Source organism: Sminthopsis crassicaudata, chromosome 1 (genome assembly GCF_048593235.1).
Source record: "Sminthopsis crassicaudata isolate SCR6 chromosome 1, ASM4859323v1, whole genome shotgun sequence".
In the NCBI taxonomy this organism is placed as follows: Eukaryota; Metazoa; Chordata; class Mammalia; order Dasyuromorphia; family Dasyuridae; genus Sminthopsis; species Sminthopsis crassicaudata.
This window is the reverse complement of record NC_133617.1, coordinates 663,136,388-663,155,169: the sequence shown is the minus strand read 5'-3', so window position 1 is coordinate 663,155,169 and position 18,782 is coordinate 663,136,388. Positions and strand designations below refer to the sequence as shown.

Sequence of the window (18,782 nt, the reverse complement as noted above, 5' to 3'; positions counted from 1 at the left end):
CAGAGATGGGTTCAATAGGTAACTACATATATACCATGAAGGGTACAGCACTCTCAAAAATTTATAATAAAGAAATAAGGGCAAAGGATGAGGGAAGAAGACAAGAGAAATCCTTGGGTAGGGGGAAGGTTAAGTAATATAGTAAGCCAAGTTATGGAGAGAATTTAATGAGTCATGTGGAGTGTGTGTATATATATATATATATATATATATATATATATATATATATATAGAGAGAGAGAGAGAGAGAGAGAGAGAGAGAGAGAGAGAGAGAGAGAGAGAGAGAGAGAGAGAGAGAGAGAGAGAGAGAGAGAGAGAGAGATTCTTTGTTTGATCTCCAACTTCTTTTGGGTCTTGGACCTTTGATACAAGATCTGTTCAAACTAGTTTGGGCTATCTGAGCTGGCCAGGGTTTTACAGCCCGCATTCTAATCTAGACCAAATGCCAGCAGGAAATTCCTTTTTGGGAAGAGACTTCTGTCAGTCCCCAAAAGATAACAAGAGAATCCTTATCTTATTTACATCACTCTCCGGAACCTCCTTACATAATTGCATCTGAATGATTGTGCTCTTGTATAAAACAAAGTTCTCAAAAATCTATTCTTTGCAAAATTGGCCTTGTACCATGCAGCCATTTTGCCCACCTGCTCTCCCGGTGTTTCCATTCTAATCAATAAAGACTATGTTTTCATACAGCATTGAGTAGCAAATTGATTTGCTCCCAACCCCGCCCTTACTTTGGGGAAGGAAGGAGAGAGAGAAAAGGAACTGACCCATCTCGGTTTAGACCTCAAGTTTACTCCTCATCATATATATACACACACATACACACATATACATACATACATATCTGTGCATAAATATCTTAATTGTAATGAAAGGGGTAAAAAAACAAATTGGTGTGCAGCAGAGAACAAAAGAACAATTTACAAGAAAGTAAAAAAGACTGTCACACATGAATATAATTTCTTCTACTAATAAATACACTTTCTTAAAATTGGCATTTGTTGTTCTATATTTTGAATCCTCCCAGATGTTTTGTTTCATTTTGTTTTGTATTGCTTTTCTGTTTTTCTTTTTGCTTATTCTGTTTCTTCAAATAAAATTTGGGAATAAATAAATAAGTACTAAGCAAGCAAGCAAACAAATACAAAAGGTAGTCAGATGGCAAATGTATCTGAGATTTTTACTATGTAAATAATTGATTGCAAATTTTACTTTTCACCCAACTATTATCATGAGATATGCAGGAATCATATCTACTCAAATAAAAGGAAAACAAAAAGTAAAGACTTATGTGATAGGAAAATTAATTCATCAGAGATAAAATACTTTAGGAACAGCTTTGCTTAAATGGAATTACAGTGAAGTCTTCAAAACTATCACACAATTGTTCCCAGTTTACCAAGAAATAAAACAGACACGAAGAAATCAAAAAGAACACAAACAAGGCCCTTCCAGCTGATCAGGAATGCAAGGAAGACCAACCAAGATGACTACTACTACTAGCCTAAACAAAATGAACACACTGTAAAGTGAAAAGGCTATTCTGGACAGGAACCAAAACAGAAGAAAACAGATTTACAGCTCCCATCTAACACTTCATTTGCAGTCAAAAGATGATGAAAATTTCAAATGGCTTCCTTTTTCTCTGGGGGAAACAGGGGTAGAATTCCTGGCACTGGTGTGTTTTAATACTTAAAACATATGAGCTGATTATCCTTATCCCAGCTCTTTTGTAGCTATATCGCTAAAGAAGAATAACACTTTTTTCTATATTACTTTCTAAACCTGCTATCCTTATATAATTGTTCTCCTGTTCTGCCCACTTTATTCTGTGCCAGTTCATACCAGTAAGGATTTTCTGAAATTAACTCATCACTCGTTTAGGGCAATAACATTTTACTAGATCCATACATTCCAAATTGAACTCTTAAAACTTCTCTATCTGCCATGAACAATTTAAATAAGAATTTTCCTTTATATTAGCTCTCCAAATCAGAAAGTGTATTCCTTGGGAGCCTTGAAAGTCTGGATTTTTTAATTTGTGTCTCCACCACATAGGATAGTGCATGGCACATATTAATAGCATAATATAACCTTTTTCAATTAGTATGGCAGAAATTAGATATGGATCCACACTTAACACCATATACCAAGATAAGATCAAAATGGGTCCATGATTTAGGCATAAAGAATGAGATAATAAATAGATTAGAGGAACAGAGAATAGTCTACCTCTCAGACCTGTGGAGGAGGAAGGAATTTATGACCAGAGGAGAACTAGAGATCATTATTGATCACAAAATAGAAGATTTTGATTACATCAAACTAAAAAGTTTCTGTACAAACAATACTAATGCAAACAAGATTAGAAGGGAAGTAACAAATTGGGAAAATATTTTTTAAAAGGAAAGGTTCTGACAAAGGTCTCATTTCCAAAATATATAGAGAACTGACCCTAATTTATAGGAAACCAAACCATTCTCCAATTGATAAATGGTCAAGGGATACGAACAGACAATTCTCAGATGATGAAATTGAAACTATTTCCACTCATATGAAAGATTGTTCCAAATCACTACTGATCAGAGAAATGCAAATTAAGACAACTCTGAGATACCACTACACACCTGTCAGATTGGCTAAGATGACAGGAACAAATAATGATGAATGTTGGAGGGGATGTGGGAAAACTGGGACACTGATACATTGTTGGTAGAGTTGTGAAAGAATCCAGCCATTCTGGAGAGCAATTTGGAACTATGCCCAAAAAGTTATCAAACTGTGCATACCCTTTGACCCAGCATTGCTGCTACTGGGCTTATATCCCAAAGAAATACTAAAGAGTGGAAAGGGACCTGTGTGTGCCAAAATGTTTGTGGCAGCTCTTTTTATTGTAGCTAGAAACTGGAAGTTGAATGGATGTCCATCAATTGGAGAATGGTTGGGTAAAATATGGTATATGAAGGTTATGGAATATTTTTGCTCTGTAAGAAATGACCAGCAGGAGGAATACAGAGAGGCTTGGAGAGACTTACATCAACTGATGCTGAGTGAAAAGAACAGAACCAGAAGATCGCTGTACACTTCAATACTGTATGAGGATGTATTCTGATGGAAGTGGATATCTTCAACATAAAGAAGATCCAACTCACTTCCAGTTGATCAATGATGGACAGAAATAACTACACCCAGAGAAGGAATACTGGGAAGTGAATGTAAATTGTTAGCACTACTGTCTATCTACCCAGGTTACTTATACCTTTGGAATCTAATACTTAATGTGCAACAAGAAAATGGTATTTACACACATATATTGTATCTAGGTTATATTGTAACACATGTAAAATGTATGGGATTACCTGCCATCGGGGGGAGGGAGTGGAGGGAGGGGATAATTTGGAAAAATGAATTAAAAAAAAAAAAAAAATATATATATATATATATATATATATAAAACCTTTTTCAATCCAATTAACCTTTAACACTTCAGTTTCCTCACCTGTAAGATAAATACTATTTCATTTACCTCAACAAAATACTGTAACTGCAGTATTAGCAATTAATATGTGAGAGATTCTGATCCTTTAGCTAGTATGGAACAACCTTCCTGCCAAATGCCTAAAACATCTCTAACTTTTCCTTTTTCTTACACAGATCTCTAAACTTCCTTATTTCTATTGAGACTATAACACCATTCCATTAGTCACTGAGGTTCACAACCCGGGACTTATCCTAGATTTTCCTCTCTTTATTACGCCCACATTCAAACATTGCCATGCCTATTAATTTTATAACATTTCTAATACCTGTATCTTTCCATGACTATCTAATGCTATTTTTAGGCTCTCATCACCTTTTGCAGGGATTTGTTTTAACTGATTTCTGGCCTCACAGATCTGTAATAAACTATCCATAAAGGAACCTAAATAATCCATTTTCCTAAGTAATATCAAACTATGTCACTCAAAAGTGTGTGGTGACCCCCTATTCTCTCTAGTCTAAAAATAAAACTCTTAACCTTTTAAGGCACTACAAAATCAGTCTATCTATTCCAGTTTTGCCTCATATTACTTTTTTCATGCACTTTGATCCAAAGTTACTACTAGTAGTCTCCTGTATTCAAAATTCCATTTCTGCTTCTATATTCAGTAAAGTAAGATCACCAAGGTGTTAACACTTTTATCTATTTTACCTCCCAAAATCCTTATTTACTCCAAAACTCTAATGTAATTTCTTAGATAAAACCTGTCCGGATTTCCTTAGGTGTTCCATATCACTTTGCATATATATGGTATTCTCTCCAGATGCCCAAGGACAAAAACTATTTTTTAAAAAGTAATTTCAATGGTGAGCACAGTAGTTTCACATAATGGTCATCAACACATGTCTGCTGAATTGACCTAAATATAAACAGCACTGTACTATTAGAACAAAAAAAGAATAATTCTCTAAGTCTATGCAGACAAAAAATAAATAGCACTCAGGATCTGGGGTCTAACTATTTTGATATTCAGAACTCCACTCACCAAAATAATCCTATAATGAGTCCATTTAACCCTACCTACCAATGTTTCCTTGGCCCCTTTCCCTCTGATTCAAAGCCCTGGATTGTTCTCTAATCTTAAATTAGAAATGAAAAACAAGATAGACAAAATGACATATCATGTCATTCTCTTCTCAGAGAACCCACATTACTTTCTTTTATTTGATGAGTGATCTGATCAAATCATTTTAATCAAATGAATACTCACTTAATCTTCTTCATAAAGGAGATGAGTTTTAATGGAAGATTTATTTGAGACTGTCTGAAGAGATGTTTTAAAAAGAGGATAGCTAGATAGCTCAGGGGATATACCACCAGCCCTGAACCCTGAGTTCAAATGTGACCTCAAACACTTAACATGTCCTAGCTGTGTGACCCTGGATAAGTCACTTAACCCCAGTTGCTGGAGGGAAGAAGGGAGGGAGAAAGGGCAGAAAAAGAGAAGGGAGGAAAATATAACTCCAATTTTTATATATAAAACTAGACCACCATGGGCTTTTAATGCTGACTATACTCTGAGATGTAGTCCATTACATCCATGGCTTTCATTAACTCAGAAAGATAATACAACATAGTGGATAAAGAATAGCCTAAGAGGGAAGAATCTTGTGCTTGAGTCTTATCTCTGCCACATAATGGGTATGTGATGCCAGACAAGTCACAATCTCATAAATGACTCTGCTGATCTGCATCAGTAGTTTCCTCACTGGTCACTTCCTTATAGGAATGAAAAAGTTACAGGTTTGGCCCCTTCACCCTCAATTTCTCTCCCATATATATATACACATGCTTTTTAAAATATATAATGTGTTACATGAAGTTTATATTGCTATATTACTTATAGGCTATATTGTTACATCTAGCATATTAAACAATACTTATTTTTAGAATATATAAACATGTAATAATATGGTTATCTTTATTTTTTAAAAAGGGAAAGGCTGAGTTGGGATATGGGAATATTCAGAAATGAAAGTGACACAAAAGCAAAAAGTATCAATAAAACTTTAAAAATAAAAATCAAAGAAGCTAAGTACACATGATAGTACAAGTTTTAAAATAAATGTAAACAACTTGATTCAGAAGGAGTTAGCAAATAGATCAATTTTGAAGAAAGTTTGATGGAAATGAAGTTAAAAAAAAATTAACAATGGTAATTTAATGTATCAAAGCAACAAGGACACTACTGAAAAGAAGTGAGAATTGACCAGGGTCCAAAGTGTTTCCATTCACTCCAAAAATATTGGTAAAAATGGCTATTCATATACAATGTAGTGTTCTGGTTACAAAGTTAGGGGAAAATATCATTCTTTCTCATGGGAATGTGTAAAAATATCTATCATTTTAAGTCCCATTTCAGTGACTCAAAATATGGGGGGAAATTAGAATAATTAGAATTAGAATCATTCCTAAGTAGTATGATCAGGGAAGGTATTTGGTAGAAAACAGAATTTAATTTAGGACTCCAGTATTAAGTTCTCATAAGCAAAAATAAAAAGATAAATATTTATTCCAGAAAGGCCTCCAGAAGGGGGAAGGAGAGAGAGAAGGAGAGAAAGGGAGAGAGAGGGAGAGGGGGGGTGGTGTGTGTGTTGGGAAGTTAACGTGAGCATCATTCATCAAGTGTTTATAGTAAGACATTACAATGTAAGGCACTGAAAATACAGAACAAAAATCAATTAAAACCTTGCCATACAATATCAATATTATACAATGATCAATTCTTCAACAATAAGATTATTGAGGCCAGTTCCAATGATCTCGTGATGGAGAAAGCCATCTCCACCCAAAGAGAGGACGTAGGGGCATAGTGGATCATACATATTATTCTCACTCTTTTTGTTGTGATTTGTTTCAATTTTATTTTCTTTCTCATTTTTTTTCCCTTTCTGATTTGATTTTTTTTTTTTTTTGGTACAACAAGATAATTGTATAAATATGTATGCCTATAATGGATTTAATACATATTTTACCATGTTTAACATATATATATATATATATATATATATATATATATATATATATATATATATAGGATTACTTGCCATCTAGGGAAAGAAGTGGGAGAAAGAGAGGGGAAAACTGAAACACAAAGTTTTTCAGGGTCAATGTTGAAAAATTTGGGGCAGCTAGGTGGCGCAGTGGATAGAGCACCAGCCTTGAATTCAGGAGGACCTGAGTTCAAATTTTATCTCAGATACTTAACACTTCACACTTCTTAGCTGTGTGACCCTGGGCAAGTCACTTAACCCCAGCCTCAAAAGAAAATAAATAAATAAACAAACAAACAAATAAATAAATAAATAAGTGGATAGATAGATAGATAGATAAATGAAAATTTATCCTTGCATATGTTTTGAAAATAAAAAACTTCAATTAAAAAAAAATGCAAAGTCGCTTCTCTGAAGAGGCTGTCCTAGGGCAAGGCTTCTTAAACTTTCTACTCACAACCCCTTTTTGCACAAGAAATTTTTATACAACTCCAGGTATATAAAATAAATATACAAATCAAAAATCATGGATAATAAATCACAAAGAAATTTATTTTATTTTAAAATAGTTCTTCAGTATACATATAATTTTATCATTTGTTAAAGACAAAAGCAAATTTCCATACTAATGAAAGATATGCTTATTTATTTTTATATAAAGAACTAAATCTTGATAGAATATTTGATTCTTTTAACTGCTGCCAAATTTTTCATGATTCCCACATTCAGTTATGCACTCCATAGGGTCATGACCCACAATCTGAGAAGCTTTGCTCTAGAGCAAAATTTACACATTTATACTGTAAAAGATGAAAAACCTTGGATTCCAGGATTATGGTGCCCAGAAGATTTTTCTTCTAGCACCTATGTCCTTGCTACTATCTCTTTCCAGAAACCTGTGAAATTTGTCAACTCCACTCAAGCTAAGTATGATGCTGCCCTAAGACAGTTGCCATAGTAGGAGTTATAATACCCAGTTCTAGATCTCTGGAAACAAAATAAGTGAAAAGAGTCTATGCCCATGCATATTAGATATTTGAGGAACAGTCTTCACAAAGGGGAAAAAAAAAAAAAAAGAAAAATTCCCAGTAGCCTTCCCCTTCTCCCCCAATCAATATTATCTTGTCCTTTTTGGCAAGTTATACTTTCTATCCTCCTCCTCTCAAGTCTTCAGGCCATAGCTTATAAATCAAATCCTGTGGTTTAGAGTCTCTCTGGAATGAACTATTAACTGAGAATATAAGAGTAAAAAGATTAAGGACAGGATTAGACAGAAACTGATTTTAAATGTCAAGCTGTGAAGTTTGGGTAAAAATGAAAGGAAAACCAGGTAAGATAAAACAAATGAAAAATCATAGGAATGCACAAGAGATATTGACATAACAAAAGGAAAAAAAAAGGAAACTCAAAATTCCACACATATAGAAACAAAGAAATAAAAATTCTCTCAGAGAAATTGAGAACTTCCAGGAAAAAAATAAGCACCTACAGGACCATAATCAATAATATAACTGGAGATAAATTCCAGGCAAATTTAACAAAAAGAAGAAGAAGATAAGAAAGAAAGAAAAAACTAATTAACGAAGGTAGTAGCCATTGTGAGAAACCCTTTTAAGTATCAACTGGCTACACTACTACTATTATTGGTAATATTCAATATTGTATTAGAAACTAGTTTTGGCAATAAGAATTGAGAAAGAGACTAAAGGAATTAGAGTAGGTAATGAGGAAACCAGATTATCACTCTTTGCAGATGATATGATGATATACTTAGAGAACTCCTGGGGTTCTACTAAAAAGCGACTAGAAATAATCCATAACTTTAGGAAAGTTGCAAGACACAAAATAAACCCACATAAATCAGCATTCTTATACATCACTAACAAAATCCAACAGTTTGAGGAGACAATAGTTAAATCTAATTTAGCACTGATTTAATCCTACAAATAATGGTTTCCTAGTGATATAATGATTGGTTTGTACTCGACATGGAGGATATAAGGAAGAAGCTGTCAGAAAGACAAATGCACTAGAAGCTCTAGGAGGCTGAAACAGATTCATTCCACTCCACCTTTGTTGTGGCTGGAGGCTGAAGCACAAACTTTTAGATTCGGGGAGATTCAGAAGCCAGAGAAGGCAGGCAGGAGCTCAAGCTCTGGGAACCAAGGAGAGAGACAGGCCTCCAGAAAAACTAGCCAAGCCCCAAGTGAAGGAGACATGACTTTGAAGAGACAATAAAATATTTGGCTACTCATGTGGTGATTACTGAATTGAAATGAAGGCTGCCTCTAGAGACCCCAAGAAAACCTCAATAGAGAATGTTACATTTTAGAGAGAACATTACATTCTGGCACCTGAACAGAGGCCAAGAACCTTTATCTATGACCCAGAAATTAGGGTGAGTACAAAACTAGATAAAGAAACCTTGTTAAGGGCTAAAGTAGTATTTCAACTGAAATGAGACAGATGTTAGAAAACAGCCTTCTTTTCCAATTCAAGGAAAATGTGCAGAGAGCATTGTCAGACTTATGAAAAGCCAAGGTTTGATTGTAATTTGGGAGCAGATCACTGAACTTTTAGAAACTGTACAGTACACATCTAAGGAAAAAGAATTGGATCTAGAGGAGTAGAAATTAGGAGAACAACTATGTCAATACTACAGTGATTATGGACCTAACAATTTCCAAAGAAACACTTTATACATATAATTTAATACAACTGGCTTTAAGAAATCATATAAGTTATAGAATAATGAAAAAGAATAAAGTGCAGGAGTGGGAGGATCCAGACAAAATAGAGGAAAAGGATGAATAATCAGATAAGAATGGAGTTAAGTACAATTCTGAGTGTGGTGCTTCACAACAGGAACATTTCCCATCCCCTGACCTATTTTCCTCAATTAACCCTTCATGAGTAGAGACAGAAGGAAGAGGGGGAGAGACAGTAACAGAACAGCACCACCTATTAAGCAGCCTATGACAAGATTACAAAAAGCATTGGTCAAGGCTAAGAGAGAAGGACTGGATATATCTGATTTAAAAATAAATGCATATCCTGTGATTGAAGAGCTTGACCTTTCAGGTAAACAAAGGAGAAGATACACTCCTTTTGATCTGTTATGTTGTGTTATGTTACTAGATAATTTGGCTTATGAAATCTTAATCCTTAATGATTGGAAATCCATAGCAAGGACATGTTTAGAACCTGGACAAAACTTGTTGTGGCTTTCTGAGTATAATGAATTACGTAGGATTCAAGCCTAACGAAATAGGCAAACAGGAATTAATACACAAGTCACCTTTGACAAACTAGCAGTGAAGGTCAGTATGCAGACAATTCAGCACAGACTAATTACCCATAGCAGCTTATGAACAAATTGCTACTGCTGCAATTAAAAGCTTGGAGTTCCCTCCCAGGGAAAGATGTAGGTGAAGCCTTCAAAAAGAGCAAGGTCTCAATGAACCCTTTGCAGATTTTGTGGGACATTTGCAAACAGCTGTAACAAGAACCATTGGAGAAAACGCAGCTACAGAAATAATGATCAGACATCTGGCTAAGGAAAATGCCATTGAGGTTGCAAAAGAATTATATGGGAACTACACAAAGAAGCTCCTTTAGAGGAGATCATAAGACACCGTGCCACAATGGGCATAAATGCTTATTATACCCAGACTATGATGAACATGGGAAGACAGGGTTCCTCTTGACAAGGGACTTCTAGAGAACCTCGTCGATGTTTTCAGTGTGGAAAAATAGGACACACGAGAGCCCAGTGTAGGTACAGAGATAGAGTGAGAAGACAGGGTGAGAGAAGACCTAAAACCCTATGTCCAAAATGCCACAAAGGCTTCCACTGAGTTTCAGATTTAGATTGACCCAGGGAAATGAGAGGCAGGCCCAGATCCAAGATATCATACAAAAGACAAGTGGAGCATGATGGCAGCTAAGGTTATACCCAGAGAGTCTTTAGAAGGTCAGGACTCTGATATGATCAATTAGCAAAAAAGCAATCAGATAGCAGAAAGGGATTACAATTGGGGAGAATACAGGCTTTTTTAACCCAACAGAAAGGCAGTGTCCAGTGCAAGCAGTTCTAATGTAATTGTCAGGTGATGAGAAGAAATCTAGAAAGTGGTAAATAGAAGGACTAGAAAGGTTAACTGCTTGGGGAAAAGGGTTTGCTTGTATTTCTACAGCTGAAGAAGGAATCAGATAGGTGGTAACAAGCACCTGGAGAAAGACAGAAAAAGAGAAAAACTCAAAACAAGGGAGAAGACCTAAGAACAAAATCTGCAGGAATCATTGGATTCCCTAACACAAGATGAGACTATTGCAGGACTTCAAAACTTGCAGGAATTATTGGATTCTTGGCACATGAAGTAATGGACAATAAATTCCTTTAGGACTATTTTTTAGGACTTATGGACACGTATAATTCTTCATGTTGATTCATGTTATTGTTACATCACTAGTAACCTGGGTTATACTATGTGCTTATGTAATTTATGCAATTATGTATAATACCTCTCATATTGATGGATTTATGTATACCTGTTTTAAGAGTGAGACCCTTCAGAAACCCGCTAATGTGATTTTATTTCCCATTTCCTTTGGTGTTTTCATCTCCCTTCTTGAGACGTCAAGGACAAAAGAAAGTGAGATAGTATGAAATATTTTGGGAATCTATCTGCCAAGACAAAGTCAGGAACTATATGAGCAAAACTACAAAACACTTTCCACACAAATAAAGTCACATCTAACCAACTGGAAAAATATTAAGTGCTCTTGGATAGGTCAAGCGCATATAATATAATAAAGATAACAATACTACCTAAACTAATCTATTTATTTAGTGCTATACCAATCAGACTCCCAAAAAACTATTTTAATGACCTAGAAAAAATAACAACAAAATTCATCTGGAAGAACAAAAGGTCCAAGACTTTCAAGGGAACTAATGGAAAAAAAAAAAAAATCAAATGAAGGTGAACTAGCTGTACCTGATCTAAAACTTTATTATAAAGCAGAAGTCACCAAAACCATTTGGTATTGGCTAAGAAACAGACTAGTTGATTAGTGGAATAGGTTGGGTTCACAGGACAAAATAGTCAATAACTTTAATAATCTAGTGTTTGACAAACCCAAAGACCCCAGTTTGGAGGAGAAGAACTCACTGTTTGACAAAAAATTGCTGGGAAAATTGGAAATTAATATGGCAGAGACTAGGCTTTGACCCACACTAACACCATACACCAAGATAAGGTCAAAATGGATTCTGATCTAGGCATAAAGAATGAGATTATAAATAAATTAGAAGACCATAGGAGTTTACCTCTCAGACCTGTGGAGGAGGAAGGAATTTGTGACCAAAGAATTACTGATCACAAAATAGAAAATTTTGATTATATCAAATTAAAAAGCTTTTGTACAAACAAAACTAATGTAGAGAAGATTAGAAGGGAAACAACAAAATCAAAGAATACAGTCAAAGATTCTGATAAAGGCCTCAAGTCCAAAATACAGAGAATTGACTGTAATTTATAAGAAATCAAGCCATTCTCCAATTGATAAATGGTCAAAGGATATGAGTAGACAATTTTCAGATGAAGAAATTGAAACTATGTCTAGCCTTATGAAAAGATGTTCCAAATCATTATTGATCAGAGAAATACAAATTAAGACAACTCTGAGATACCACTACACACCTCTCAGATTGGCTAGAATGACAAGAAAAGATAATGCTGAATGTTAGAGGGGTTACATCCAAAATTCAGAGGGGATGTGGTAAAACAAGGATACTGATATATTGTTGGTGGAATTGTAAATACATTCAGCCATTCTGGAGAACAATTTGGAACTATGCTCAAAAAATTATCAAACTGTGCATATCCTTTGATCTAGGAGTACTGGGTTTATATTCCAAGGAGATCTTAAAGAAGGGAAGGGAAAAGGACCTGTTTGTGCCAAAATATTTGCGGCAGCCCTTTTGTAGTGTCAACAAACTGGAAACTGAGTGGATGCTCATCAATTGGAGAATGGCTGAATAAATTGTGATATATGAATATTATTGTTCTATAAGAAATGACCAGCAGGAAGATTTCAAAAAGGCCTGGAGAGGCTTACATGAACTGATGCTGAGTGAAATGAGCAGGACCAAGAGATCATTGTACACTTCAACAATACTATGTTGATCATACAAACTATGATGATCAATTCTGATGGACGTGGCTCTCTTCCACAATAAGATGAACCAAATCAGTTCCATTTGTTCAATAATGAAGAGAACTAGCTACACCCAATGAAAGAACGCTGGGAAATGAGTGTGAACCACTACATAGGTTTTCCAATCCCTCTGTTTTTGTCTGCTTGCATTTTTTATTTCCTTCTCAGGTCAATTTACAATTTCAAAGTCTTCTTGTGCAGCAAAATAACTGTATGGATATGTATACATATGCTGTATTTAATATATATTTTAACATATTTAACATGTATTGGTCTACCTGCCATGTGGGGGAGGGGGTGAAGGGAAAAGCTGGAACAGAAGGGTCAATGCTGAAAAATTACCCATGCATATATCTTGTAAATAAAAAGGTTAAAAAAAAAAAAAAACTGGCTAATGTTAATATGAATCTGTGAAAGAGAAGTTCTTCAACAATGTCAGGTAGAAAATAGTATAGTCAACAAAGGCCCAGGGAGTCTATCTCCCTTTGTTAAGACAGGGAGTCTATCTCCCTTTGTTAAGACTTTGTAAATTTCCTGGACAAATAAATAAAAGCTCTAGAAAAATAGCAATTTGTTTAATATTTCCACAAAAATCATCACATTAAAAAAAAAAATAAATGACAAAAAAATTCATTCCAAAAAACCTATGAAATACATAAAATAGCTGAGAAATTCAGAATTTACATAATTAACTGTAAAAAACTTTGTTGGAAAAAAAGTAATCATTAAAAAGCTATAACAGTTTGATTGAACCTAAAAATAAGAATACTATATTAAACTGATTTTTACAGATTTAGCACTATGCCAAAAAGATTTATGCCAACAAATCAATTAAGGATCTATATGCTTTATAGAACCAGATAAACTAATGAAAAAAATTCTTGCACCTGGTGACAGTGTTAGAGAGGGGGAAATACACAGGAGATTAAGACTTATAATAACTAAGGGGTGGAGAGAGTCCTGAGTTAAGGATGACAAGTAGGTTGAAAGATAAAGTAATTCTGTTCTCCATATTAATAGGGAAGGGAAGAACAAGTAACCCATCATTAGTCCCCTGAAACATCTTTCACTATATTTAATCAAAATTCTGCTGTCTTTTATAGAATTTTCAGTTATCATTACTGTACTATGTTTATATAGATCTCCTTTTTTATTTTGTTCCCTTTATGAAAAAAGTCTCAGGTTCACTGAAATTCTCATCTTTATAACATTTAGGTATTACTCAAACAGGGGACATACTTCGTTTCTTCTACCAGTTTTTTTTTACTACTACTTAATAGTAGTAAATATTAATATATTAATATTATTAACATATTAATATATTCATTAACACTAATGAATATTTTGTTATACATAGTATTTTTCTTTAATTCTGTATTTCCCCTCTCTTCCTACTGGATTAAGAGGTGGCCATTCTCCTCAATGCAAGCCCAAGTACATGTATCTTTGATCCCATTCTCTTCAATCTTCTCCAATAGATTATATACTCCATTATGCCCATTCTCTCTAACCTACTATCTCTTACCTAATTTCTAATCTGTTGTCTAACGTATTGTTAATCTGGTTTCCTCCAGGAATCTTTTCTCTTGGTGTTTTCAGGACCACTGCTCTCTCCATTCCTTATTTCCTTTACTGGTTTCTTCACTCAGAAAATGCTCACTCTCCAGGGTATCCGCCAAAGATCCTCCCTAAGGCCTCTTTTCTTTTCCCTCTACACTCTTATTTAGTGATGCTATCAACTCTCTTATCAATACAGAAGATTCTCATATCTTTACATCCAGTGCTAAGTATCTCCTGAGCTTTTAGTTACACTACAACCAGCTTTTATATTTCTCAAAATGGATGTCCCACAAACATTTCAAACTCATCATGTCTACAAAAGAAAAACTCATTATCTTTGTCCCCAAAATCTTCCTCTTTTCCCAACTCCCCATTACTGTCAACAGTACAAGAGCAATCTTGGGTTTTCTTCCTGTCTCCTCACTCTCACTTACCCCATCTAACTTCTTGTCAGATATTGTTATCTTTACCTTTACAATTTCTCTATCTTCTTTACAATTTATTCCTTCTTTCCATTCACCAGTTCAGGCCCTCACTACTTCTTACATATCCTAGTGTTAAGTCTTCTAATAGCTCAAGGGGAAAAAGGAATTTTCTAAAATAAGAATCAAACTATGGCCCAAAAGCCAAGTCATACTCTGCAGCTGTGAATTAAGAATGATTTTTTACATTTTCTAATACATATACCAAAAAATTGGATTTAAAAAATTTCAAAAACATTCTTACTCCCCTGACATATGATAAGCACTTGAATGAGACTACGGAAAAGTAAGGACAATACTAGAAAGGGGAAAAGATTCAACAAGAATTGGCGACAGACTTTATTTAGCACAATGTGTACATATAATAGATATTTAATATTTCTTGGATTTGAGAAATATGGGAGAGTGAATCACTAGTCTTTTACACTGAATACATGCTAAGTTAGCTGTCAAAAACCATGAATGTATCCCCAAATCCCAAAAGTTTTCTCAAAAAAGTAGGTCTGCACATAGGCACAAAAGAACATAAGGAGCTGGTTAAGAAATTAACTCAAAATTCAAGCCAGTGGACTAGAGTTAGTGTTTACAGGAAAAGTGAGCAGAAAAAAAAACAAGCAAAAGCATATTAAGAACATAAAACCAAAGTTCACCAGCCAGAGGCCCTAGCAATGTTAGGCCACCTTACACAGAAGAGCAATAATCTAAAGAGACATATGTCAGGCTCAAGTTTCAAAAAGAGAACAAAGAAATAAGTAAAGACTACAACTTGAACAGCTAGGAACCAAGGAACTAACAAAGATAATGAGTACAGAGGAAGAGCACAACGAAGCTAAGACTTTAGAATGGAGGATGGTGACTGCTTATCCTCTCCTTTGGTTTTAAGGATACTTCTTGGGACTGGTTTCAAAGTAAGACAACATTGTCTTAAGGGGCTGGCAGTAATAGCAGAGGAGTAACTTGACCTAACATTCCTTACTGAGCATCTATTTAGTTGGCACTTCTCTATGCAAAATAATGTTGTAGCACTTTCATGTAGATTACACCACCAGTGGGTCTTTATGATTAAAACCCACTCATCCTAGATCCAAATGACTAAATACATACTTAAGACTACAGGATAACATTTCCTGCCCTAATTTACAAAGAAAAAGGAAGGAGGGAAGGACGGAGGGAGAGAAGAAGAAAGAGGGGCAGAGGGAGGGAGAGAGAGAAAGAGAAAGAGAGAGAAAGAGGGGGGAAGGGCAGGGAGCCAGGAAGGCATGAAGAAGATAGTAGGCCAAAATTTCATGTTCAAAACTAAAACTAACTCCTATAATTACATATCCATGTAGGGTCGTGGGAAAATTTAACTATGCATTTAAAATTGCTTATAAATCTCCAATCTGCTACTATAGTCATATATAATTTCACAATAATAAATTATATAATTTTAATCCTGAAATTATTGCTATTACATGTTGTAATAACTGCAATTATCAAAAGATATTAATAAGACTTAGAAGTTATTACTCATCAAATAATGTATAATAATTTTACTTGTTAAAAGTTAGAAACTATGAGACCCATAAAATATAAGAAAAATGTTTAGTTTTATAATGTTATTTTATTCAATGTAAGTAGCTATGTCTCATAAGTAAATTACACTCAAAATAAATTTCTCTCTGAAGTTAAGTATAAAATAAATTTCACATCTCAGACCAGACTTCATACTATGTGCACCTTTATTAATCCCATTACTATGAAAACTACCACACTAAAGCACATTGGATATACCCTTATGAAACCACAATGTTATGTCAAATTTTACAAGTAAAGACAAAAGCTTACCATCCCTGTTCGTTTTTATACTTGTAAGCAGCCCCAAGGATGTGACACAAGGTACCCCCGGCTTTGAAATCCATGAAGCACTTTGCCTGGAAACAACACACATAATGAGTTATAAAAGTGAAAAATATTATAATAGACACTTCTAATTTATAAAAACCTTAACATGGAACTTTCAGTGAAGTGACTGAAATCATTAATTTAAATTGTTCAGAAATACAGCAAATATTCTTGGAAAACAAAACAAAACAAAACAAAACAAAACACATAAAAACCCTATCCTTTAAGAAAAACTAAGAAATCACAAAGTATATTTACCAAACAGGAATTAGGAGATAAAGATAAGAACACAATGAATTACAATTAATAAATAAACATTTATGAAGTGCCTGCTATGTGCAATGCAGAAAAGTGCTAGCAATATGAAAGTAAAAACTAAATAATCTTTTCCCTTGGGGGGCTTTTTTCTTTCTTTTCGTTTTTTGGGGAGAATGAGAGGATTAAATAATTGCACATATTACATATATAAAATGAATCCAGTTAACTATGAGAAGGGAAAGTGCACATCAGTAACTCAACAGATTCCCTTCTGTCTCAACAGGAAATCAGATCACCACAAGACTTATGTGAAAAATAAGTTTATTTTGCAAGGGTCAATGTTGAAAAATTACCCATGCATGTTTTGTCAATAAAAAGCTATAATAATAAAAATAAATAAGTTTATTATAGGAGAAATGAACATGCATGTGGAACCCACATTCCTCACAATCCTTACAAAAGTTTGTATATTTTAAGTCAATGCAACAAAAGGAAGAAGAGAAAACATGAAAGAACATGGTATAGGAAAGGGAAAATTGGGAAAAATTCCCAAAAGGGAAGGAGCAAGGCCATATTAGGCTATAAAAATAGAAGGGTCCACTTATTTGCAATGGATCTCAGTTGCACAAGCATTTTCCTAGCTTGGTACAAACTGGCTGGCACCTGTCTTGCCTCCCAAGAAGGTACAGGGAATTCAGCTTGAGGTGCAAAGCAAATTATGTCAGCTTGGGGAGAAGGAAAGGAGTGTTCATTCTTGACACATTCAGGGCCTCCTACATGCTATGGATCCAATGTTTCTGGAAAATATGGCAACTCAATATGAACTGATTCAACCATTCTGGAGAACAACTTGCAGCTATCAAATTATACATACCCTTTGATCCAGCAGGCTCACTAAACTCACTAGAGATCTTCAAGAAGGAAAAGGACCCACATGTGCAAAAATGTTTGCGGCAGCCCTTTTTGTAGCAGCAAGAAACCGGAAAGTGACTGGATGCCCATTAGTGGGCATTAGTGAATAGGTATGGTATATGAATGTTATGGAATATTATTGTTCCAAAATGCAGAACATAAAGTCTTACAAAAATGAATGTTGAAAACAATCTGTACATATATTTGGAAAAATAAAATACTATTAAAAAAAGAAAGTACGGCGACTCAAAAAGACAAGTTTAGGGGACCTCTCAATATCCTTTCACACTATGCTTTGAGATATTTACAAAAATTCCATTTATACAAAATTATTTCAAAAATCTTTTGAGTGGGGGACAAGCCACAATTGCAGAGTACAATCCAGAGACTAGCTAAAATCTCCAAATGTTCCCCTCCAAACAACTTTGAAATAACATTTCAAAGCAAATTTTGCAGCAAAAGAACCAACAAAAAGTCAGAAGGAGGTATCTTTCTAGTCTAAGACAATTTAGGAGGTCTACATGAGAGATCTGTAATATTAGGGTAGACCTGGACCCAGAGTACAGCACGAACTCAAATAGTGGGCCTTGGAAATGGCCACAAAAGTAGCAACAGCAACAGCTTCAAGGGCTCTTAGCTCAGAGATGATAAAGGAGGAAGCCAAAAAACTGGTCAGAAAGATTATAGGAGACCCTTTTTTGGCTACTGCTGAGCAACTTTCTTGCCCATAAGCAGTTCTAAGTCTCAGTTCTCAGTACCAGGAGAGAGCACTTGTGATTGGTCACAGGGGAACAAAGGTTCTGGTTGAAGTTTTAAGCAAAGAAGAGTACTAGCACGTGGAGCTGCAGGACACCAGAATGACACCAGAGAGACACCAGGAGACCTGTGACTGCACCTCTCCTATGGTAACCTTGGAAGTACCTG

General features: G+C 34.8%; 1 protein-coding gene across 2 annotated transcripts in view; it reads right to left on the bottom strand.

Moving 5' to 3' along the window:
* SMARCC1 (SWI/SNF related BAF chromatin remodeling complex subunit C1) overlaps window positions 1-18,782 on the bottom strand; it is a 147,268-nt gene that overhangs the window by 103,318 nt on the left and 25,168 nt on the right. For both annotated transcript variants that reach the window (XM_074283090.1, XM_074283089.1), the window contains exon 3: window positions 16,632-16,717. In XM_074283090.1, the coding sequence (XP_074139191.1) occupies window positions 16,632-16,717 (86 nt within the window). The remainder of the gene's footprint in view (window positions 1-16,631; window positions 16,718-18,782) is intronic.